The sequence below is a fragment of the Antrostomus carolinensis genome, unplaced genomic scaffold (assembly GCF_000700745.2).
Source record: "Antrostomus carolinensis isolate BGI_N321 unplaced genomic scaffold, ASM70074v2 scaffold16954, whole genome shotgun sequence".
NCBI classification, from domain to species: Eukaryota; Metazoa; Chordata; class Aves; order Caprimulgiformes; family Caprimulgidae; genus Antrostomus; species Antrostomus carolinensis.
This window is the reverse complement of record NW_010312954.1, coordinates 1-24,441: the sequence shown is the minus strand read 5'-3', so window position 1 is coordinate 24,441 and position 24,441 is coordinate 1. Positions and strand designations below refer to the sequence as shown.

Here is a 24,441-nt window from a genome sequence, read left to right as displayed (position 1 = left end):
AAAATAAAAGGAAAAGTTGGAGCACGTTTAATTTCCCCTTCTGGATTTTCACCAAGACGACATCTGCTTTCTCTCTGTGTGGAAAGTAACTGCTGCCGGGAACATTTACAAAACAAAATTGTTTGTTTCCAAGAGCTCCCTGGAAGAGAAACAGCCCAAAAGGAAAAGAACTGACCAAAAACTTATTTCCACAGAAGAGGACTCTCTAGATCTGTCCATTTTCTGTTTCTTGATGCTGCTGTCAGGAACTGGGAGCTGAGCTCTGTGCAGAGAACATAAGACCAGTCCGCAGCTTGTTCCTGGCATGGTTCCTGGCCAGGGAAAGCCCTTGATGTCAGGAAGCAGAACCTGATCAATGGGATGTGGGAACCGACTGGTGGGAAAGCGGCATGTTTCAGCCTGTCAGACTGCACAACACTGGCACATCCCCCTGGGTGGTATTTTTATTCAGAGATATAATGCTGATTTGTGCCAGTGGTTGGAAGTATGTTTCATCCTGGGGAAAGAGATCAAACAATGTGAAACCAGAGGCTGGATCAAACATGGAATGAGAAGTATCACTGGTGAACAACTGTTGAAGAGACCAAGCACAAGCTGCAAACGCTTGCCCAGAGTGGGTTTTGAGGCTGGATGTACCTTTGGCATCCCAGGTGAATCTGGTCAGACCTCCCCCTTGCCCAGCATGAGCAGCATGGCTGGAGGGATGCTGCCTGACCTAGGGGAGGTTCATGTCCATTGTACCAAAGCACACAGCGCCCTGCAACCCAGCACTTCATCCTCATGATGGTGGCCCGTTCCCAGATCTCTTACAGGGGTCTGGGTTGTCAGGTTCCATGCAGGGCATTTTGGAGATTGTGTGGCAGGCAGGTGATGAGGGAAGGAAAGCCTCGCTGGGCTGATGGTGCAAAAAAGCCAGTGGGCAGCTCTCCTCCTGCACCTCCTACCTGCCCAGCTCCTGACAGCCCAGCAGCCCATCCTCTTTCAAGGTCCCCAACCCCATGGGGCTGGTTGATGGCAGCCAGGGAGGGGGCAGCCATGCTGCCCTGCACAGGCGGGAGCTGCAGCCAAGGGGAGCAGGGTGGAAAGGAGGTGGGAAGCATGGGAGTCTCACAGCAGTGTTTTCCCATCCCTGGTGCCGATTCTGTGGCTCTCAAAGGTGTTGAAAGGCTAATTATGTGACATGCTGTGAGGGGTTTGGGCACAGCTGTTGTGGAATCTGTAAGCAAATCCAGTAATTTAATTAAAAAAGAGGCAGGTTCTCTCACACACATCATCTCCACTTGCTTATTTTGGACTGCATGATCTATCATCTGCTCCGTGGTTTCTTATTTACTGCTAGCTTGAGGATTAGTCTAATCTTTTTTCTCTCTTTCCCCTCTGTCGCCCATTCTGGTCTTTGCTTTATTTCCAAATATCAGTCAGCAGCCATTTCACCTGAGGCTTTCCCATTTTGCAGGCAGGTCAATGCAATTCAGCTCCCACCCCATTGCTGATGGACTTGGTGTGGACCTTGGCCTCTCCTCACTCCTTACCTTGAGAGGACAGAGCATCTCCCACCTCTGCCAAGGGAGCACAGAGCTCTTCCTCCAAAACCTGGGGCTCTGAGCACTGCTGGTTTGGGAAGGTCACCAAAGGCTTTCCCACCCCGCAGCCCAGGTGAGGACTCCACTTGGTCCCCAGCAGAAAAAGGTGTTTCCACAGTGCCTCAGACTCACAGATTTAATAACAGCAGCAGCTCACTTGGAGAGTCATCAGCGGTGATAAACTCAGTCCCATTCTGTTTCAAAATTGGTTTAAGAGAGATGCCTGGCTGTTTAATATTTAAGCTGAATGTTTAATGTTTAAACAGGGAAATTGTTCTGATTGTCAGAAAGGGCATTAAAGCAGGATGGAAACTGGTCTATAATCTCCGACAAACGCTGCCCTTTTGCTGCAGCAGCGTGGTGCCTGGGAGCTGCTTGTTTTAATCAACCTTTTTCGTTTCATGTGCTGCTTACCACTCCCACAGCCGTGAGACATGCGTTTTCCCTGCAAAGAGGGGAACACTGTAGCTGGCCCTGTTGTACAGTTTGAGTCCACTTCAAAACCAAAACAAATTGCAATAGAACTGTGCAAGGATAAGGTGAAAAGCGAAGCTGGATGGTGTTGGCACATGGGTGTATTCCAGATGATTTGGGGTCCCTTTTGCACAGGCACACAAAAGCTGTGAAATTCAGATGTCAAGTTTAAAGTCAGTACAAAAACGAAAGGCTCTATGACACAAATGCCATGTATGGATGAATATTTTTGAACAGCTATGGACAGTGTTATTCAGGCGGTGGAATTATCCCCCTGGAGGAACTGTGTAACAGTGCAGAACCGTTTCATGCCACAAAAGGTTTGTCAGGAGTGAGCCTGTGCTCCCTCCCGGAGCCCTTGGGCAGGCACTGCCACTGTGCCAAGCTGCCTGTACCAGGTAGTCCCAGCACACAGGAATGCTCGATCAGTAACGGCTGGAGCTGGGGAGAACGTATTCAGCAGGGAGGGCCTTGAGTCAAACAGCAACTCACCTGAGTCACTTTTCAGCCCCTTAAAGTGTTCCTAAGGTGGATGCTAAACCGACCTGTCAAAAATCCTTTAAACAAGCATTTAATACTACAGTTTAGTGTGTTCAAAATCCAACATTGCTGCTCCCTACTAAGACTATTCTCTCCTTTACAGTGTGGGTAATTTGAAGTACATGTGTAAGTTCAAGGTAGATGGGAAAGTTGAAGCTGAACATGCAGACAGTCTTCTTACAAATAATCTGTTCAGGCTTTTTTTTTTCCTCCCAGAGAAGCCAGTAGTGTCTGGCTGATCCTCACACAGAAAGGCTGTGAACAATGAACGAAAGAGCTCAGGAAATACGTACTGTCTATAACAACCTTTTCTGTGTGGTGATTAACACTGGCACCATGAGCACCTGCTCACACCTGATGACAAGGGGCCACCTGAAACACCCCTTCCCTCTGTAAATGGCTTCTGGTCTGGAGTCTACCAGCACCTAGGCTGAGATTGGTGTGCACTTACGGCACCTACAAAAAAGTACAAAAAAGTGAGATGACATACCAGGGTGGATGAAGCAGAGGCCAGGAGTGAAGTCATCTTGCGTAGGCAGGTATTTCTGTTGGCATATATATATATATATATATATATCTATATCTGGATGGTTGCTGCATGTGATGTGCCTAGTGATTTAACACACTAGAGAAACACCACCTTCCACAAAATCACAAAAAAATGACACGAGAAAGAATCTGAAGAAAAGTTTATAGAAGAGCTCCTCTTATCAAGGTTTCAGGACTATTGAAAGGCACATTTCACCCATGTTGAATGACAGTTGAGTTCATGGACACATACAACGTTCACATTTCATGGCAAAAAGACTGCATAACGATGGTAAGTTGTGAAACATATATTCCAGACTTCAGTTAAACACTAAAGTGATTTTAAGTGTGTCATGTACATAGTAAGAGCAGAACAGGCAGATGCATCCAATTACTGTAATTTACAAGGTAGTAATTCAGCCCCAGATATATTTCTCCTTATTGGAGGAAGGCAGTAGAGATTAAAAGCAAAACGAAGGGCAGTGAATTGACAGGGAGCCAGGAAGCTGCTGCCATTTGGAAAATAACAGCTAGTATCTGCTGGAAGTCAGAGGGGCTTTAACTTTGCTAACTCATTTCATTCTCTTTCAACAGTGAATGGCTGGACTGGAGTGGATGCTCTTGGGCCAGGAAGCAACCACGAGCAACACCGTGGCCCTGCCGCACCGACACAGGTGCCCTGCAGAATAGATAAGCATGGATGTTTGCTCAGTAGCACCCAGAATAAAGTCCACTTGTGCTTCCTCTCTCACCATTTAGTGAGCTGCTTTGTGCTAATTAGCTCTTTTCATCCAGCTCATGGTTAAGTTTCACGTTGCAATGATTAATAATTAATCAAATGCATTTGAAAATTAATTTTGCAATTCTATGTCTGATTGGCATGCTAATCTCTTCCATGCAGCAGGGATGTTATGGGAATAACCTCAGATATTCTGAGCTGCTAACCAAGGTGAATACATAAGGGCATTTATTATCTTGTGTGGTAAAAAATAAAGCAGTGAGTGGAACGGAATGCATTCTCCAGGGCCTCTCTGCCTTTTGGGAAGGGTGTGATTGGCATTTTGCCTTGCCTGTATGAGGAATATACCATTGATATTAACATGGCCAATCAAAACAAATGGACAAGAAAAAGGTAAATTTGAGAAACGCCCCCACAGTTGATTTATTTCTGTTTAGCTGATAGCAACTGCAGTAGATCTGATGCATTAATTAGGGTACTAAAAAGAAAAATCACAGGGAGAACAACTTTTGCCCTTTCCAGTTGTCCATGATGCTTTTCTCAAAAATAACACTCATCTGGTAAAAGGGAAGGAGGAGGAATATGCAGCTTCCACTGGACGTGTGGTCCCCATTAGTTCCGAATTAGTAGTCCCTTTTTATAGGCAAACAGCCCTGCAGCAGCCACAGAAGTGAAAAACATGGTAGAGCTAAGCAGGCACAGCAGTCCAGGCACGGACGGCAGGTTCCTCTCCCAGAAGCTGGTGTTGAATGGTCGGGCTGGGACATCCTGGGGGAGAGAGGAGATGGTGCCACCACAGGGTCTCCCGCACTGCGTGAGCAGGGAGGCAGCAAACAAACCCCACTAGGCTGGAGAGATCACAGGTTTTTCCTGAGGACCAGACTGAGGGGCAAGGAGGGTCAGGGCAGTGAAACTCTGTCTTCTGTTGTCCACAGGAAAGCAAAGGTGAAGTTACTTGTGACTGGAAGGAGGTTGTATTTAGCTTAAAACCATGACCTGGGTCTGGGCAGAACTATGCTGATTTCCTGCATTTTGCAGTCCCCCAGGCTCTGAGATCCTTGTGCCTGGCTCCTGACCATGCACCCTCAGACAGGGGCAACAATATTCTTCAGATGAGTCAAAAAACCCCCCAAAAAACACCATCAGCACACATGAGGCAACCAAAACCTCACCAAAGCAGGGACCACAGCCTGACCAGGTGACAATGAGAAAGTCTGTCCTACCTTTGACTCTGGCTCCGGCATCCAAATGTCCTTCTTTAACACCTTCCCCATACTGTGCAATATCTAGAAGAAAAAAATATGTGTACCACATGAGAAAAAATTAAAACCCACACTACTTTCAATTTTGGAAAAGCAGAGCAAGGTGACACTGATATAAGGCATAACTATGACTGAAAAGCTGAAAGTGCTTTGGACCAGAAAATGTAGAGTGATAGATCAGCAAAGAGAGAAGAAGGAGGCAGTTTTGGTAGTTTGTGTAAATACATGACAGCTGGTCATCAAACAGCCGCGTGCCTAACCAGTGTTTTAAGGATAAAAGGACAGTTTAACACAGTCATTTATAAAAAGTAAGACTTCACTCATGTCCTGGTTTTTAGTTGAAACGGAGCTTCTCCAGATGTTTAAGGTTTTTTTCACGTGACAGTTTAAAAAATAGCAATGTGAGGTTACCACCACACACTCGGGACACAGAACCTGTTAGGAGTGATGCTGCTTGGATCACAAACTAGAAAGAGGAGAGATATAATTCTGGGGCTTTCAAAGCATACAATTCCACAGTTATCTCTTGGCTATTCAGGCAGTACAAAACTCATTGAAGATTTTTCTTTAAAATAAACTGATTGTAACAATCACGGAGGTTCTTAGAGGCAAATTAATGTCTCTAGAAAAGACAGCTCACCATCTTTGTAACTACTTCTCACAGGCATGGAGAAAAAAAAAAAAAGAGAGAAATTAGGTGACTTGAGACAGAGCAAGTAATGATGATTATAAGGTGAATATGATGTTCTGTCAAAAGGAAGCAAAGGGCTGATTTTCCTTTAAATAACAACTCCATGGCTCTGCCGTGCAGCAGTTGTAGCTGTAATGTACACCCTTTAATGGGTTTTTTCCTTCTCTCCAGACTGTTGTAAAGGGATTTCATTGTGACTGGGAAGCCAGCCCAATGCGTGTCATTCTGAAGAGATTCAGACATTATTAGAGCCGCCCATTATGAATTCATAAAGCCGAGCTAACGGTACTCTCTCGTAAAAGGAGAAGCAGAAGGGATAGGTCAGAAATGAGAACAATGCTAAGATTTCAAGATTGCTACATAGGAAATAGCTGTGAACATTTGTAATGACTTAAATTACTTTTAATACATACAGTGATTAACTTGTTAGAAATTGTGGTAGTATACCTAAGGGCAGCATCAGGTTGGAGTGTTTTTTCCTCTAGACAATAGGTATATGGCATGACCTCTGCTTTACATCTCCAGTGCAGCAACACACTGTGTAATGTTCTGATTTGGGTGAGATTCTTGGCTTCACTTTATTCAACAACAAAAAACTAAGCAAAGTTGGTTTTGTTTTTGTTTTTTTTTTAAAAAGGCCTTGGTTCATATCCTTTTCTGGGATTCTTCCCCATCAATTCCAGGAATGTCTGCACAATTACATGGTGTGATGCACGAAATCAGACACTCCAAGCTGTACTTAATCCTTTTTAACCTTTTCATAGAGATGCTGAAAGCAAACCAATGATCTGTACCTCTCTGGCTGCTCTCTCTCCTGCCTCTACAGCCCCCTCCATGTATCCACTCCATTGGGTAGCTGTCTCCGTGCCAGCAAAGTAGATTCTGTCAAAGGGCTGGCGAATGATCCTTCAAAACAAATTGAGAATGTCAGATGACAAGTAACAGGAAGGTGATAATTCTTCTAAAAGCAATTTATGGGCTTTGATGGAGCACTCAACTTAATTTCTCCAGAATTCCTGCAGATCTGGGCTGGGGAACACAGTACAATAAGCTGTCCCTGCACAACCACTACTTGCTTCTGTATACAAAACTCAAAATCTGACAGAGAAAATATAAGGCATAAATCAGTGTGCCCAGCTTCTTTGCAAAATAATACAAGCCTTATTTTAGTGCTGGGATAAAGGATAATCCTAACAGCCTCCAGAAATGCAGTGCAGCTGATAGATTTATGTCTTCTGCATGGCAGCTTTTTTGTTATTCTATTGTTACAATGGGATGTGAATCATGTTTTTGCAGTGACAGGTCACTAATATCAGCTTCTGTTTGGAGGCTGGACTCGACTGGCTGTAAGTCCTGCCAAAAGGGGATGGCAGCTGAAGGCCTCAGCATTCAGGGAGTTACATTCATCCTGTAGGGTCATATAAGCCAGCACCTCAGCCATGCAAAGCTTCACAAGCATCTCAGTCAACCCAGCCATAGGTAATGAGCTCCTTTTCCCACAGAGAGATGTGCTTGCTCCAAGGGCTCCCATCTAACCCCCCTATTACGTTCTTCTTGCTGCCTGACATCAGCTTCCCCGAGTTAGAGGCCTCACCCATCACTATCCAAGTGTTCAGATGAATTACAACAGAGGAGTCTGTGCATGAGATGACTTCTTCCCACATGCACCTTGTGCTTTGTGTCTTCCCCTTGTCATGTGACCAATGGGCTTCACCAGAACCTGATGTTCCACCTACACCGTCAGTGAAGACTCTTCATCTGTCCAAGATGTGTGCCCTCAAGGTCTTAGAAAGCGTTAAAGGGATCTGTTGCAAATACTGCATAACAGCAAATGCTGTAAGTAACCTAGGGGGGGAACGTTCCCTGGCTCTAGCAGGTCTCTTTGTGACTCTGCTTTGTCTCCTTGAAAGTCACAAGAGAAAAACTGTTTTTACTGAAGTCAATAGCAAGGTCCTTGTTAGCTGGGAAGTAGGGGAGCAGAAAGAGGGTTGGAGTTCCCCCAGTATGCTACATATGCCATAAGTTTATTGCATAAGGTATATCATTGTACATGAGCTAAGAAACGTGAATTAGAAAGCAATGCATTCTCTAGTTTACCTTCCATAAGAATACATTATGCCTGGTGGGAAGTAGGCTGTGTAACAACCCCCTGAATATTGTTCCGTGCTCCAGTTCTTTTCTTCATAATGCACAGGCTGCAAGTATTAGCAAACATCAGACAGTGAAATACTGGCAGAGAAATTGAAAATAAAAACCAAATTTCCTTTGAAGAGGGTAAAAACAGGCTAAGGATACCTCTCAAAGTAGTGCCGTGTCATCTACCTAATGCTATCCATCTGCACAAAACAAATCTTTGCACTTTTCCAGAAGCACCAGCCTCCCATGGGGAAATGACAGAACAAATTAAACCATGCACTGCCTTCTCTTTTCTTGTAAAGAATGAGACTGGCAGCTCTTTTCTTCCTGTACTAGATGTTGCTCCCCTCCTCTTGGGAGTACACATTGTGTGGCACAACATGCAATTTTAGGTACATGTTTTAGGTACCAAGAATTTTGGCTTCATCCTCCAGAACAAAGGAACAACATTACTGTACAACAGAGGTGAAAACAAGCATTAATTTCTTACATGTAAAGCCTCTTCCATCCCCATTGCCTTGGCATATGCCTCACAGATCTTCTTCTTCCTATATGAACACAAAATGAGTCAGGAAAAAAAAAAAAGTGGGAAAAAACCTCTCGGCTATTGCTCTTCTTATAAAAAAAATAACGTTTTACAATACATTGGAAAGTTGTCTTTGGCTTTGTTTTTAAGTCTGATTTCAAGTTCTTATCTTAACATAAATATTTCAAATGCTGATGCCTGAATGCAACATCCAAAATGGACCCAGGGAATGGGAAATGAAAGTTGATTTTGGCAATGAACTCTAAAAAAATAAATCTTTGTACAGTTATTTTAAGACACAGAGCCAATTCATTCTCATGTTCAGTGGTGTAAGACCAGAAGAGAAGCAATATAAATCAATGAAATCCCTACAGATTTACTATAGCTGTGAAGAAAATACGAGCTGGAGAATACTACTCACATTGCTAAGCAGAATTCCTCTTTCACCTGCATGTGTACCAAAAAACACATTTAAAAAGTACTGTTTGTTCATTTCACAGACTAATGGAGAAACTATTTTGTTGTAAACACGGAGGTTTAAAAATTGTATCACCCAGTCTGAATGTGAAAAACCGCTCAAAACTACAGGTCAGCGCTCCCTATATCCCTGGAGTGAAGCAGCATTAAGTGGGGATGCAGCCTGGGAATGTCTTCAAAAAAATCTCAGTTGAGAGAGACACAGAGTAGATAAGGGATAACATGAAAGAGTGGTCAAGACTTGGAAACTCAAAAATATCCATAACTGGATGGATATTAGTGTTAGTGTCTTGGCCTGTTTACGCCAAAAGCTCAATTTTTGCCCCAGTTTCCAGTATTAGTAGTTGCACTGTGCATGTGTACACGTGCATATGCACACACATATCCACACACATATTCCTGTGGGGAAGCATCGCAGAGAACTGAGTTATTTCTGAAATATTTACAGTTTCTGAACTCTTACCTCTCTTCCTTACTGAGATGGGTCAGTTTAACAGCCTTTCTGGTAAGGATGAAACTGAAAAGAAAAATATGGCCTATAAATATCATGCAGTGTCAGCACCCCAGCTGATTTGCAAGCTCTTGACTGAAATGACTCTAAAAAAAGATGGGCAAAGTACTTTCCCGGTATGTAATGGGCTTGACATTTTTTCATCATACTTCATCACTTAATAATTACAGGTCACACGGGTGAAAAGGCCTGTGCAGGGCACCCTGTGGAGTTAATTGAAAGGGAGAGCATGCATTTCCAGGGGGCAGGTGAAGAGGACTGCCTGGCAGCTACCAGATGAGAAAGTTGTGGATTGCAAGTATGTTTTCAAAGCAGCCAGCACTGGCCTCATTTCGCTCCGTGGGAATGAACTGTCCATCTCCACCAAGTCAAGAGAGTACAGTTATACCCAAAGTGGGCAGAGAGAAAACAGTGTTCAGCAAACCAGATTGCACGGCCTGCCCTCTTATACCTAGCTCTTATCCAAAAGGACTGAGACCCTGAGTTTTCTTGAGCTTTTGAAGTCTCACAGGCAGCTGGCCATCATGTCATTTGGTGTTAGTAAGTGATGGGAGCTTGCTGCTCTGACAAGCGCTACATCGTGTCATGGACCAATCCTTTAAGAGCTGGGATTAATATTTATTCAGCCTGAAGGAAACAGATTTGGCGATTAGTTCATCTGACCTTAACAGAGATACCGAGGGGATGAAGTATGTTCCTGCGCTCTTTTAGAAAGTTGCATAAATCCAAAGGTAGAAAGCAGGAAACTGTTTGCCATATGGGGTTTGGAGGAAGCTTATTGCTCTCGGGTCATGAAAGTTTTTAAGCCTTGAACCTGCCCATAAACACGTATAGTTCAGTAGAAGGGCAAGCTTTCCTTGCCAGATACTTAAGGAGTAGTTGCCTGACATTTATATTGGCCTTTTTTTGGCAGTCTCACCTCAGATTACAGTGGAAACATTTGTAAAGATTGTTTGTTCATATTGACTTAATCTATTTTAAAAACAAGTCAAGGCTGTTATGTATTTTCCCATCTGCTTGTCCAAACTACAAGTTTTTTACTTTGGAGTTTTTCCAGAATCCCAATTTCTTCACTGCACAGCTGCTGCCCCAGTCAACCACCAGCTGATGCTCATTGTCTTTCCTCAGCTCAATGGGGAGAGCAGGTAAATGAGGGTTACTTAGACAACTGCATTTTCATTTTGGGCCAGGTGCTAAATACAAGGCCCAACATAAGCCAAAATACAGGCTCATGAAGCTAGGTAAGAAAGGGATTTATTTCTAAATCTACTCCACAGCAAAAAAAACCCCAAACAAACAAAAAAACCATTAGCTGAACACTTAAAATGAATTACAGCTGAATTCACCAATTCCTTCCCAACCATCTCCTTTGTATTAGGCTATTTGCAGCAGAAGCTTCACCTAAAAGCTTATACGGACTATAGAGGCACAAGAGGCTTGTCAGAAGTGCTCTCCTCCATCTGTGAAGGCTGTGGGAGTGGGCACCACAGATGTAACCTGGCCATTGCCCCTCTTCCTCCTCCTCCCGCTCCTTCATACAAAAAGAAATACACATCTGTAAGTATGGGCTAGAAGCTCCTAACCCCATAATGGCAGGGAAAGATCCATCAGGTTTCGTGTCATCTATGGTTATTCCAATTGGAGACTCTTCATCCTCAATGACGAGGGAACCACAATAACCTAAGGGGGGGGAAAGAAAACAAAATGATTCTCGGAGAAACTTTTTGAAGATCATTGTTTCTGATAGTAATGAGTAAGGAAAATTATCCATAAAAGGAATTGTACAGTAATTTTTTCATCACCAATAATACCTACATATCTGAAACATTTTTGTAACAGTCTCTCTACTCTCTTCCCTCTGACTCCGGGAAGTTTTGCACACAGACTTATAAAAGTCATATTTAAATTCCATCATTACTTAGCAAGGAATTTCTCTGGATTGTTGCAAGTCCCTTTGGCTTTCTATATCGGGGGAAATAAACATTAAAAATAAACAGATGGTTCATTCCATGAGTAACTTTGGCCAAAACAACAACAGCAGCAGCAACAAAACCCAGTGTAATTACATCCGCTCACTGCGGGCTCAAATTCACATCCTGTATTGATTTTGCTGACGATAAGACTGTCAGGGATGGCGTCCCATAACAGTATTGCAGCAGAAACACAGGCCATCTAATTTAGTATCACATCAGTGCATGTTTCAGATGCAAAAAATCCTAGACAGAAAAAAAATTTATAAACCTTCCTACATTTCTTTCTAATCCCAGTGGCCAGTTTATGCCCTGAAACATGCAGAATTATATTCTTTTGACTAAGAAATATTTTTGCCCACTGCAACTCTCAGCATCATTACATAGGAAGTGGAAACTAATCTGCTCACACAAATAGTTCTGGAAATTGTATCAGCTAAAGCTGACAAACACATGATCTTGCAGCACATGGATACTGAGCTAAACAAAAAGCTAACCTACTTTTTCCGGTCCTCAGAGATATCAAGTCCGTAGAACAGAGGATTAAACAGGGAAAGGTCTTGCTTACACCTTAAGCTCTCCTTGTCATCTGCTGTAAATTCTCTTTGGCTGCCCTAACTCTGTCCCTGGCAGGGGGAAGGAGGGTCACTGCTTCTGTGCACTGCAGGTTTCAGCAATGCTTCCCAGGGAAACCTTGCTTATTCTCTCAGTCATCCCTCCTCAGTTAGCAACAATGAGACTTGGGATCCTATTTGGGTCTGGACTCATCTTTGGGGCAAGACGTGCACTCAGGCTGGGAGGAAGAGCTCTTCTTTCTAAGGAGCTTTACCTTTCACTTTTCTGTGTGTTTGGTTTGAGGGTTTTGCACATCTAATCCCCTCTTGGATTTATTACTTGACAGACAGCAGAGCTTCAAAATTCACGTAGCATGGGGCTCCCAAGTCCTCCACTTTCCCCACATACCCTTCCTCTCCCAGAAGGCTTCCTTGTAGTACACCATGCATTTTATGACACACCCCATAGGCATACGCTGAATTAACTGGGTTCTCTTTGTTGGCAGTTCTGGTTTGTAATGAATCTTCGTCGTCATGATTGGAGGGATAGCACTGATCACATACTTGCCCTGAAATGCAAAACACAGTCAGTACAGACAAAGTGCTGCCTCTCACGAGCTCATCCTGCAGGACACGTTTGAAAGGCACTCTCATTAGTTGTTAAACAGCTTTCCCACACAGATATTTCCAGGTGATCAAAATAATTCTGCCATTTCATAAAAGGAGCTGGGAAAAACATGTTTTGTGGTTAGATGATTTTTGACAGCTTTCTGGACACTACAGGACCAGAGTTGAAACTTGGCTGGAGACAGGGGGGAAAACGGGACCTACCTATGGTGGCATAGGTTAAAAAAAAAAAAAAAAAAAAAAACAAAAAAAAAAAAAAAAAAAAAAAAACACCCAATTTCCCCAAATTTAAAGGGTTAAAAAAAAAAAAACAACCCACACTTTTGTGTATGTTCACAGCATACTATTTCAGGACAAGCAACAATGATGATGATTTCAGCTTTCGTGAACATGCTCCATCCTTCTTGCAGGTCCTGTGTCTGACTGGAGCGATGAAGGACACTTTGCTTTGGGGCTCAGGGCGACAGTATATCACAACAGATGCTGCTGCTCTCGGGTGCTCTCATGCTGGTGGGGCCGCTTAGTGCGGGAAGCTCATCTCCTCCAACTTGGCTGCTGCTCAGCATGGAGGCAGAGAGAAGCCAGTGGTTTAACTCCGGGGTTTAAAAATTCCTGGGGAAGGGAGAGAGTCCCTCCTCCAGGTCATCCTTAGACTGGGTTCTCTGCCAAATAGCCCCTTCCCTTTCTGCTAACTTTCTCTAAATATCCTCCAAACACTGACACCAGTGAGATGGGGTCCTGCAAACCCTCATGGTTTTGCACAAACCCCCGTGGCAGGCTGCGCTTTGTGTGCAGAAGGGAGCTGCTGTCCCGTGGGTGCCACTGTGGGTAATCACGTACTGACAGAGCATTTCACAGAGCCACTGCACAGAGGCAAAATATTTCTAAAGGCATTTGAAATGTCTTTTTTTGGTTGTGCAAACAGCAAACTTAGATACAAACGATGTTATTTGTCCTTTCTTTGAAATGGTCTCAATGCAGAACTACAATGTAAAAATATATAATAATGGAAAAAGTTAAGGCAGAAAAGGCAGAATAATGACAAAACGTAACTAGCAGAACACCAAGAAGAGACCTGGTCATAAATAAATCCATAAAGCAGGCTTCACTGAGTGTCAGAGTAGTCTGAGAAATAAACACACACAAATAGGTACTTCCTGATTACATCTGGCCAAGAGCTACAGCAGATGTATTCTCCCACTAAATGCACACTCTACTTTTATTCTGATCAAATTACCTCATATATCTCATGGTTTAGCGTCTCCACAATGACATTATCACCTGTCTGATCAATACGGACCACAGGTTGCTCCAGTTTAACTTTGCCTTTCAGGCGTTCCATTATTTTCTCCGATATCTGACCAGAACCCCCTTTAAACTTCCTCTCCTAAAAAACAAACAGAAAAAGAAACACAAACAAAAACTCACCAGCATTAACCAGAATAACATTGAATATGACTTCTGCTCATAATCAAATCAGGCCAAATCTGAAAGTCCTAAGGGTGGATAAAGAGGTCCAAACTTCCAGAAAAGTGAAGGCATTAACCTGAGCCTCAATGGGGATTGCTGCCTAAACCACTATTGCAATGGCTTCCTCAATTAGCTGGCTTAAGGACCCTTGAAGCCTAGAGAACAAACAAATACAATGCAGGTATTCTAGCTAGTATAAACATATCGCTTCATTAAAAAGAGGTTTTAAGTATTTTACCCATCACTGTACTCACACGTGACAAAAACACCAACTTGCATCTCTACAGCAAAAGCCTGCACCAGCCCAGAAGCAAGACAAACCCTTAATTGGGTCTGGCCTCGAACACAGCAGGCAATGAGCTTTATCTGTCCCTGGGAAGACACAAAGACATTGCTGTCTGGAAAAAAGCACAATCTGTGACACTTATTTCCTTGCAGTGTCTGTGCAGAGGCTCACGGGAAGCACTAACCCTCTTTAATCTATCAGCCACTAGTGTTATATCAAGCAACTCACTTCTACACGTAAGATGCTGCTACTGGCAGGGAGGAAAGGATCCACAAAGTCTTCTGCTGAAAGACTGAAATGGCTGCCTGAAGTTTTATAAGACTCGTCACAACCACTAAGTAAGAAACCCTTAGCATTTTTGCTCAACTGATTTTGATTGGGGTGACAGGAGAGGGAAGGAGGGTAGAAACCAAGACAGCTTGCCCCATCCAGGCACAAAGAAAGGAAGTGCTCTTCCCAGGCTAGCTTTCCCCTCTCCACAGGTCTTGCTTAGCTGAGTATCTTGGGATTAATTTTATTTTTAATTCTTGCTGCAATGCCTAGCAGCTGCTGATGTGGGACAGAAAATGTGTCTGAGGGGCTCCTAAGAAGGAAGGCTCTTGGGTTTTGCTCCTACCTCAGGACAGCATTAGCTCTATTTACATCCTTCCTGATGCATGGTTGTCCTTACTCCAATGGATAGATGTTGATGGAGACTTCACATTTCTCCAGGCAACTGCTCTTAATGTCTCCCTATCCCAGCACACTTGGAAGGGTGTGGTACTGTCTCCACCTCTGCTGTTGGTAACTTAAGTCTGAAATGCCACTTGTGTTTTCTGAGGCTGTGGTAACTGAGGTAGGAAGCTAGGAAAGGGTGCCGACATCCACATTATTTTGACAGCCCCCTCTCCTGTTTTCTGAAATATCATCCAGAACAATCACATGAAGACCATGATGTTCTGCAGGCAACGAGGCACCTGCCATGACCAAGGTGAGAAACAGTCTGAAGTAGCTCACAAAACATGCTGCTGTGTGAGCTATCCCAAGAAGGAAGGGCCTTTTGCTATTTACTTCCAACCCTTTGTTACTAGAGGCCTCAATGCAAAAAAAAAAAAAAAAAAATTATTTTGCTCTGAAGTATACTTGCTTTGAACTCTTGAAATGTGCTAAGTAACCCATAGAAAATAAACTGGCAAAAAAGCAACAAAACAGTAACAAAAGACTGTGCTGAAGTGAATGAAAAAAAAAACAGGAAAAAACAATTGATTACATTATCCCAATTTATCCCACAGTCTAGCTAATAAAATTCTTCATTGTACCGAGTTAGCTGAGAGGGCTGTTCCGCCTCATAAGAATATAACTGTCTCTGGTGCCACATGAACTTGGTGTTTTGTCCTCTTTTCATTAATTGCAGGGCTTTAATGGCTACAACACTCAGCTTGCTCTTTATAGTTTCTAGAGAGGAGGAAGAATATGAGACATTTTGTACCTGGCCTCCATTGGTGATTGAGAAAATCCTGGCTGTGCCCCCACACTGCCTCACATACCACAGGAACCAGAGAGCAGAGACTTCATGAGGCTCAGATGTGACATTGACATTCACAAAGAAAGTAGCAAATTCTTTAGCAGCTCTGCATGAGACACAAGAGCAGAAACAGGCAGTGAGTAAATGTGACTTCCTGACTGCTTTCAGGATTTTCTTTGTTATTCTCAGTAAGGGTTGCTTTCACAAAGTCAGAAAAGCCAAGATGATTTATATCCATCTAATTTTTCAGGCTGTAGCAGGACTGTTTCAATGGGTTCATATCAGCACCTCCCTCCCTCACAAAGCATTTACCCATTCAATTTGAAATCCCACTAATTTCACCTCACTTATTTCTTTAAATAGTTTCCCAGCTCCTACTCCTTTCATCAGAACAAATGTTTTTCTCAAGAGAAGAATGCATTTGGTAGCTAGCTAGTGAAAATCTTCTGCACTTTTCCTCCATGGGAAGCTCATCAGGTACCTCATTTCACAAGGTCTGATGGATCCCGAGGGACTCAACCATCCAGCTGGCCAAGACATGCCCCATCTCCCATGTAACACTGCTACACAGAGGTTTTGTGAAACCAAGAACCAGACATGGTAGATAACCCAGAAAACCAAATTGTCAATCATTGCCATAAATATAAGGAGAGGGTCAACTGTCTACTATAGGAAGTTCTCTGAATGTAAACAGAGTTACAGAAGCAGGAAATGAGGACCTGACTATTCACATTTCCTCCATTTGCTACAGACTGCTAAGAGAATTGAGATCATTTTGCAAAGAAGTTGAAAGGCCTTTGACTTGGATGAAGTTTCATAAAACAACATGAATTTATAATCATCTGCTAAAGGAAGGAACTATGCAAGTTATCTGGGCTAAAATATGTAACTTATAAACTTTTATAACCTCATTTCCCTGGGTGTGAAGTCCAGACATCTCTGTTTCGTTAGCCAGGATATAAAAACATCCTGCATGCAAGAACCCCCTGCAACAACCCTGAAAGCACCAAGACACTAAACAGTTGTAGCAGCTTCAGGCCTGAGAAATGTGAAAAATCTCTCTAGGATCAGTAGGTGCTGATCTGTGACACGTGACAAACAAATCTTCTTTTATAATCTTGACCCAAGTCATACAGAAAATGCTGCAGAAGAGCTTTCCTGTTCAGGGCACTATGGTTTTTAACTACATGTAGAAAAATGTGGCTTGGCTTGAAGATATAAAATGGCTTTTTACTGAGTTTTTGAACGTGTTTCAGCTGAGCACATCTATTAAAACTGGAGCGCTACAAAACCATTAGCAGTAGAAGCAGTCTTGCAGAGAAGCGTGTTACAGGAGAGATCACTATAAACCCAGTTCTGCTTATACTCCACTGGCTTCCTGACTAAGGGGAACTGTAAAAACTAGAAGAGGAAGAGCCAGTGCACTTGCAACAGAAAGAGTAGTTCAAAGTGACTGAGTTTGCAGGCAAATGGCTCATAAAACTAATTATAAAGAAAACTGCAATGCCACAGAGAGCAATCTAAAGTCCAAATAGCTGTACCTTGTTTCACATGGAGCTGGAGTAAGATTTAAGCCAGTCAAATAATTTCAAATGGAAAGTTTTGGTCAGGAAGCTGCAGGCACGGTGCTAAACCACAGTCAGAGTGAAAGGGCAAACAGAGCACAGCCACACAAATAAAATACACTGAATGCAAGGGAGGAGAGCATTACAGAATAGCACAGGGGCTGGCACAGCAAGCGGCGATACAAGTGCTCATATAAGCACACTTCTCTTTGCCTTATAAAGAGAATTAATTGAAAAAGGAAAGGAAGAAAAGAGTATTTCCAGTTGTCAACACTCCATATGAAACACTGTGGCTTTTTGATTTGTACAGTGTGGTCCCTCACAGACATACAAAACACACTGGCCATTTTCCAGACAGTGTATCACCTTGAGTCCTCTTCCTACCAGTTAGCACTGATGCTCTGTTGGACCTGCTACACACACACGAGGAAGATCTGCTGGATACTGCAAAGGTGAAGGGCAGCCTTGGCTGCAGTGGCCATAAGACTGTGGAGTTTAAGATCTTGAGAGGACTAAAACAGAGAGCAGAACTGCAACCCTGGCTTTTGGAAGAGCAGATTTTGTCCTAAGGACTTGCTTGGCAGCATCTCATGGGAAACTACTGTGCAGGGCAAAGAGGCCCAGGATAGTTGGCTGGCATTCAAGGACAGCTTCCCAGGAGCAGAGGGAGGGTGCACTGCAAGGGGCAGAGCTGAGCAAGCGCAGCCACGGGCTTGCTGGGAGAAACACAGAGCTCCTGACCGGGCACAGGCACAAACCAGCCAGGGAGGTGAAAGGCAACAAGAGAGGTTGCCTTGGCTGCCTCATTTTCCTCCAAGGGTTTTGGAGGCCCAGCAGGCACTACTGCTGAAACTTCTCTGGAGTTTCCACGGCCAACAGCTGCTCAGTCCCTCCTCCTGGGGTCTCACACTGCCCCATCCATTGAGCGACCACTGGAGAGCAGCTGCCCTCTGGCACGGCGTGCTGCTCTCCGATGTGCCAGTGGCCCCTGCCTGCTCCATGGTACATGTGATGCAGCTCACACAGTAAAAGCTGACACATACAATAATTGCACAGGAGAGGACATAACTGAGTATGAGGACAGCACTCCTCAGCTCCTAGCCTACAATGGGGCTGGGGAAGCCACCTCATCTCCTTCTGCCTCCATTTATGTACCTGCAAGTGACCTTTGTTCATACCTACAAAGCAGAGTTTTGATTATATGTTGCTTTTCCTAAAGCCAAAGGCACACGTTCTCCAACTGAGTGAAGTGAAAGCATGGTGAGAAGAGCTCACGCTGTCACCCTCTTGTGCATGCCTGCTGAAGCAACCCCCAGGTTTCCCCAGCACCTTTAATCCCATCTGACAGCCAACCCAAGCTCTGTGTACCACTTTACCCTCCACAGGCCCTCAGCCACTGCCTGACAACAACCCACCACGAAGACCAGCCTCATCTCAAACACCTCCTGCTCTCTCACCACCTGTACCCCAGCTGTAGGCATCTGCACCCTAGAACTTGCCAGGGGGGCACTATCATTCTGCACCTGGATTTCAAAGTGAATAAAAAGTTACGTACTTGGTCCAGCAAATCTTATTTATCAACTCTTTCATGGTCATTTTGTCCCATTCTTCAGCATGCGGAGCGTCCCATGGTGCTTCAAGAGGAATCTGGAGACAGAAGCAAAATATTCATTAAATTATTCAGTACTATATCGTTGCCTGATCATAGCTAGTTAGTAGCACAGAACCGATTGATTTGTTTTCCAGGAGTTGTTTTTGTCCCCTGCACATGGTTGTAGATTTGGAATAAATTCACTAAATGGAATAGTTTCCATTCATACGTTTAGGCATGAACTGTACCATGACCCCACATCTGGCTTTGTCTGACCAATGAACTATACACATACGTTGGGACTCATCTGGCCTTTAGTTGTTCACAAGTGAAGGTGTCTATTCTAATGTAGCTGTCTTGGTGTCCTCTAACAGCTGAAGGAAAATTTTTTTCTCTAATCAGAGTCAGTCAGTTACAAGGCAGGTATCTGAAGGCCCCTATGTCTCTCTGTTAACTACGGAGGGAGCAAAAATGTCTAGATATTATTAAATTAGTTCTAGACAGTTAAATTCTCAGTAAGAATCCACTGCATGTAAGCACCATGACATGGAAGGACACTGTATTTGAGTCTTTAAAAAATACATATTATTTGACCAAAAAAATGTGCAGTATCCTGCACAAATCTGATGCTGCAAAACCACATAAACCCGATGACCTTTGCAGGAATACAGTTAGTTATGCTTGAAGGTTACTGTAAGGTAGGGCCTCTGGTTTACAGCCAGATTATAAGGCAACTGATAAATATATGAAAGACAGCATGATGCTCCAGTGGCTACTTCTTGCATGCAGGAAGATCTGCAGTTGTACTGCTTGAATTTTGAAGGCATTTACTGTTTAAGAATTTTAGAAATAAAATTACTGTGAAGCCAAACTGGAGCCCAGCTCAGGCAGCTGCAAAAAATAACCATCCTTACTCAAAAAGGCTGTCACAGGGGAAGGGGAAAAATCTTTTTTATCTCCCAGCTCATGGAATGGTTTTCCCTGGCGTGAGAAAGTACATACACTGATGTTCAATCTCTCTTTTTTTTTTTTTTTCCCATGTGTCCTAGATACCCCCAGATCTTTTTGGATCCTCTCATAGAATGGTTTGGGTTGGAAGGGACATTTAAAGGTCATCTAGTCCAACTCCTTCTCAGTGAGGAAGCCCTGTTATTCCTGATAGTTCCCAGGTAACATAGATATCTTTCCTGATGGATGTTTTGGTTTTTTAATATATATTAAAGCAGCAATAAAAAGCCTGACAAAAAAAAAACGAGCCAAACCAGATTTACTCATGGTGAGATGAACATTGTACGAAACAGATGCAATTTACACAGCCTACCTCTTTTCCCATCTTGTCCAAGGTCCTCCAGAAGTTATTGTAATCCAGATAAACCAAGGGATTCCATGTTGGAGGGGAAATACCCATGAAATAGCGTGACTTTCCCTAAAATAAGAACATAAGAACACAAGCAACTGAAACACAACAGAGCATATCTTCATTACTCAAGAACACAAAATGCTCGGAGTCATGACGTGGTTGACTTTTTGCCCCAAAAGACCTACCTTTTTCTTTTTTTTTTTTCCCCTCTGCACATGCATGTAAGCAATGGAATGCATGAAACTAAAACAGATGACATTAAAAAGGACAATAACATTTTTTTTATTCAGAAGAGATGAGGAGGGGTACATTTGTTCTGATCAGGTTGTCAAATTCTGGTCTAAGGAGGCCAAGGAGGTAATAATATTCCTTGTTCCTAAACATTCTTCATCATTACATATAAATGAATCTAATGTTTGCCTGCCTGCTGAAATATGCATCCTAAGATTTGCATGGGTCTAAAATTGCATGCATTTTAAACTTTTCAAGTATCTAAGCACCTTTATGGTACACCTCACCTATAAAAAGCAAACATCTCTTCATTACGCCAAGTGCCTTGGGAGAAACCTAGCCTCAAAAAAAAACCAAAAAAAACCAAACCCAAAAAACCGTTTTTGATTGCAGGAAGAAAAATTTCATGCACTTGCAAAAATGGTATCAGTACTTACAATGTGTATGACACACAGCTGCAACAGGAATACGGCCTGTTTCAGATAATCCTGTGATATCATGATAAGCAAAACAATCTAATGGCAGCTGGTTCCTTGTGATAACTTTAATCTCAAAGAGGATGAGCAGGCAACATTTTCTCTTATTAAATTGCTCTGAATCTTCTCCCATACAAATCAACAGCAAATTTCTCATCAGACTTCTTAAATGTTTGTTCTTCCAGGTGTGTTAAGAGTTTGCAGGAGGTCACGTAGCAGAACGCAGCGAACATGCTGGACCATGATAAGTAGGAGCTGTGGTGCTGAGCTGTGTGCAATAAACTTTTCAGTGCAATGTATACCATGCCAGCCCACTGCACAGACCAAGAGAGAGGCTGCAGTGCTGCAAATGCATGAGATGGTGACCCAGGGACAGGGGGACACAAAGTAGGAGCCAAATACCCCTTCCCCACACTCAGCGACAGAGAATTTATTGCTCTTCCCCACTGATAATTGTGTGTGCGTGTGTAAATACATACGGATTCCTGATATTCTTCAGAACATTTTTCTGCAAAGACCATAACAAAAATTGAAATTTGGAGACCATAGTGAGCTTTCATAGAATCATAGAATGATTTGGGTTAGAAGGGTCCTTTAAAGGTCATCTAGTCCAACCCCTCTGCAGTGAGCAAGGACATCAGGTTGCTCAGAGCCTCATCCAACCTGACTGAATGTTTCCAGGGATGGGGCTTCTACCACACCTCTGGGCAAAAAAGCAGTAAAAAAGCCTAACTGCCACATTTTGGTCAACTTTTGTCATCTTCTCGGCATCCTCTGCATGACACTGCCTCTTCCAAAAAATGCATGCTAGTGATATACTGCATGCTACAGCTTCTACCATCATAAGTCGCTGCTGTATCAAACAAGGAAATCCTGATACAAGGCAGTAATAAACTGCTAATAATTATCTTCTTATTGCACAACATTTTGTGATCAAAGTGATCATAAAATACTGCTCCTTCAAAGTTCATTTATTGCTAGACTTTTTACTCTGGTCAGGAATGCAGGTGCCAACAACACGTCTTCCTTGACATGCTTTGACACCAATAATCCTGCCCTTAAGCAGAGATGAGGTGCAGTGCTGTCAGCCTGCCCAGCAACAAGTGAAGATAAGTTATTACTGAAGTTGTCATGTTGATATTGCATGGGGACAAAGGGAAAAGATAAGCCCACTGTTCAGGAGTGGTATGGAAAACTTCCCAGTTTTTCACTGTTCAGTGGGAACTCTTTTCATAACATTTCTTGATAAGTAACTGTGCTTCTACTGAGTGCTGCAACTTGCAAATATCTATCCTTGGCTTACTTAACTCAAAAAATAAACACTTATTTAAAAAGAAAGTCAAAAAAGTAACTTATTCTAAGGTTCCTCTCCTCCTCTTGTTTTCAGCCTAACCTATTCCTTATATTGCTGGAAATAACAGCCTCATAAAAGTCTCCTTCAGTAACTCTATGATGAGGTTTCTGCCAAAACAGCTTTTCCACCTCCCACTATTAACTCTACTGTGTTCAGCAACTACAGGTTCAGGAAGTCTCAGACTATCCTGATTGCTGCAGATGGAGCAACTGGTGAGAGAACCTGCCTGCTGCCTGGCTACCTAATATGTTCCTCCATATTTCCCACCTTTATACTAGCTTTAGACCACCATGACCACAAATTGCTGAAGACTGATCAAGAAATCTTATGACCTCAGCTACTGGTATGACATGTATAACACTGGATATTCACTTATCTGCTATTTGAAAAAAGAACTACCCTTTCACTACTGATCTGAAAATACTGTTATCTCCTCATCTTTGGTCAATGGCTTAGCCCAGGAAGATCAATGGGAAAACACATTTTATCCCCTGAGAACTATGAAATGCCAACTGATAATTAACACAGCCTAAAGTTGCATTACTTGCTGCCCTCTCTTGCATTCAAAACCCTGTAACTTCAGTAAGAATAGAGAGAGAACAAGGGTAGGAAAAGCTGGAAAAATACAACAGTGCTAAGAGACCTGGAAGAGGCCGAGACTGAATTCAGGAGGCTGAAATAGTTCACAACCACACTAACTCCTTGTATAGGGGGCCTGAACCTGTAAGAGGTGGGAGCTGATCAGAGAAAAGCCCATTTCTGATGAATTCCAGGAAAGAAATGCCCATTGCCCACCAGAGAGAGAGCACCAAACAGCTTTACCCACATCAGTTTTTCAACCCCCTCTCTTGCACAAGTATCTCCACAGCAGGGAATAAATCTAGCTCAAATGACCCGGGGCTGTTAAGCTATTCATTTGGTTTTGATATTGTTTCCCTACTAGGCAGAGGAGCTCTGGCTGCACGTTTCACAGAGGAGCTCACTGCAAGCAGGCAAGGTCTTGCAATATTCCATTTTTAAACAAGTTTAGAGTGTTCTGGGTGTATTATTTTGAGAACTACTGTTTTCTTAACTGAAAGGCAAATAACCTACTGGCTTTGTTCCCACGTTAACACAAGGCTGCCTGACTGACCCACAGAGTTTATCTAACTTTTTTTTCATTTCCTTGTGTGTTGAGCCCTTTCCTGCAGACCTCAGATTTGAGTCCTGCTGCCTGCCTGGATTAGTTACCCCACACCGAGCCAAAGGAAACAATATCCCCAAGCACTGTAGTTCAGTGGTTACAAAGAAGGCAGCAGAGAGAGATGTGCTCTGCAAGGTCTGTCTTCTCCCTGCCCAGGGCTACGCTGTGGTTTGTAGCCGTAGCTACAAGAATTAAGCGGAAGCCACCCTACTGTGGCACCATTCCAAGTTTCAAAGAGGAACAGACAATTTTGCCAGTCTTGAAAAAGGCAAGTCTGGCTCCTGCCTTCTACGCTGAGGATGAGCTGCACATCAGGAAGCACAGGAGGATCAGGAAGCACAGGAGGAGCATCCCTTGCGCCCCAGGGCAGGGATTGCTATTGCCCTTGGGCCATACACCAGGCACACAGCTGGAGCAGTGGCTCCCTACAGTGTGAGCCCTCAGGTGGGCATCCTTCCCTGCTCAGCATCTCCAGCAGGTCTGGCCTTGCAAGCACTGCAGTGCCTTGGCCTGTCTGTGATTCCCGGGTCTGAACTGCAGATTTACAGTGATCTGCACAGACTTAGTCACAGACTTACTTGCCTCACCCAAATCTCTTAATCTTAAAACTAGATGAAGGAAAGACTAAATGGTCAATGTGAAGCCTTCTCAAATGCTCATCTTTTGTCAAGTGTTACCTTGCTCTGAAAATCTTAAGCAAATAAATACAGAAAACCAGTCCTTATTTACTAATGTTATAAACACTGGAGCTGGGATGGAGTTTATTTTCCCTGTAACAGCCCTCAGGGTGCTGTGTTTTGTAT

General features: G+C 43.3%; 1 protein-coding gene across 1 annotated transcript; it reads right to left on the bottom strand.

Moving 5' to 3' along the window:
- Positions 1 to 4,476: 4,476 nt before the first annotated feature.
- LOC104518035 (amine oxidase [flavin-containing] A) lies at positions 4,477 to 20,455 on the bottom strand. The gene is made up of 12 exons (XM_010167185.2): positions 20,356 to 20,455; positions 18,999 to 19,090; positions 15,843 to 15,984; positions 13,856 to 14,005; positions 12,401 to 12,560; positions 11,051 to 11,147; positions 9,420 to 9,473; positions 8,444 to 8,501; positions 7,915 to 8,012; positions 6,612 to 6,723; positions 5,088 to 5,150; positions 4,477 to 4,632 (listed from the first exon to the last, which is right to left on the bottom strand). Exons 1-12 carry the CDS (start codon positions 20,440 to 20,442, stop codon positions 4,477 to 4,479), a joined length of 1,269 nt encoding a protein of 422 aa, XP_010165487.2. The 5' UTR covers positions 20,443 to 20,455.
- Between the last annotated feature and the right edge of the window lie 3,986 nt (positions 20,456 to 24,441).

Excerpts from the sequence above, each read along its gene's own strand:
- LOC104518035 (XM_010167185.2), bottom strand. The coding sequence starts at position 20,442 with ATGGGTATTTCCCCTCCAACATGGAATCCCTTGGTTTATCTGGATTAC. Across the intron at positions 12,561-13,855 it reads TAAACCATGAGATATATGAG|GGCAAGTATGTGATCAGTGC; the intron begins GTAATTTGATCA and ends TTTGCATTTCAG. Across the intron at positions 11,148-12,400 it reads AGCCTTCTGGGAGAGGAAGG|GTTATTGTGGTTCCCTCGTC; the intron begins GTATGTGGGGAA and ends CCCCCCCCTTAG.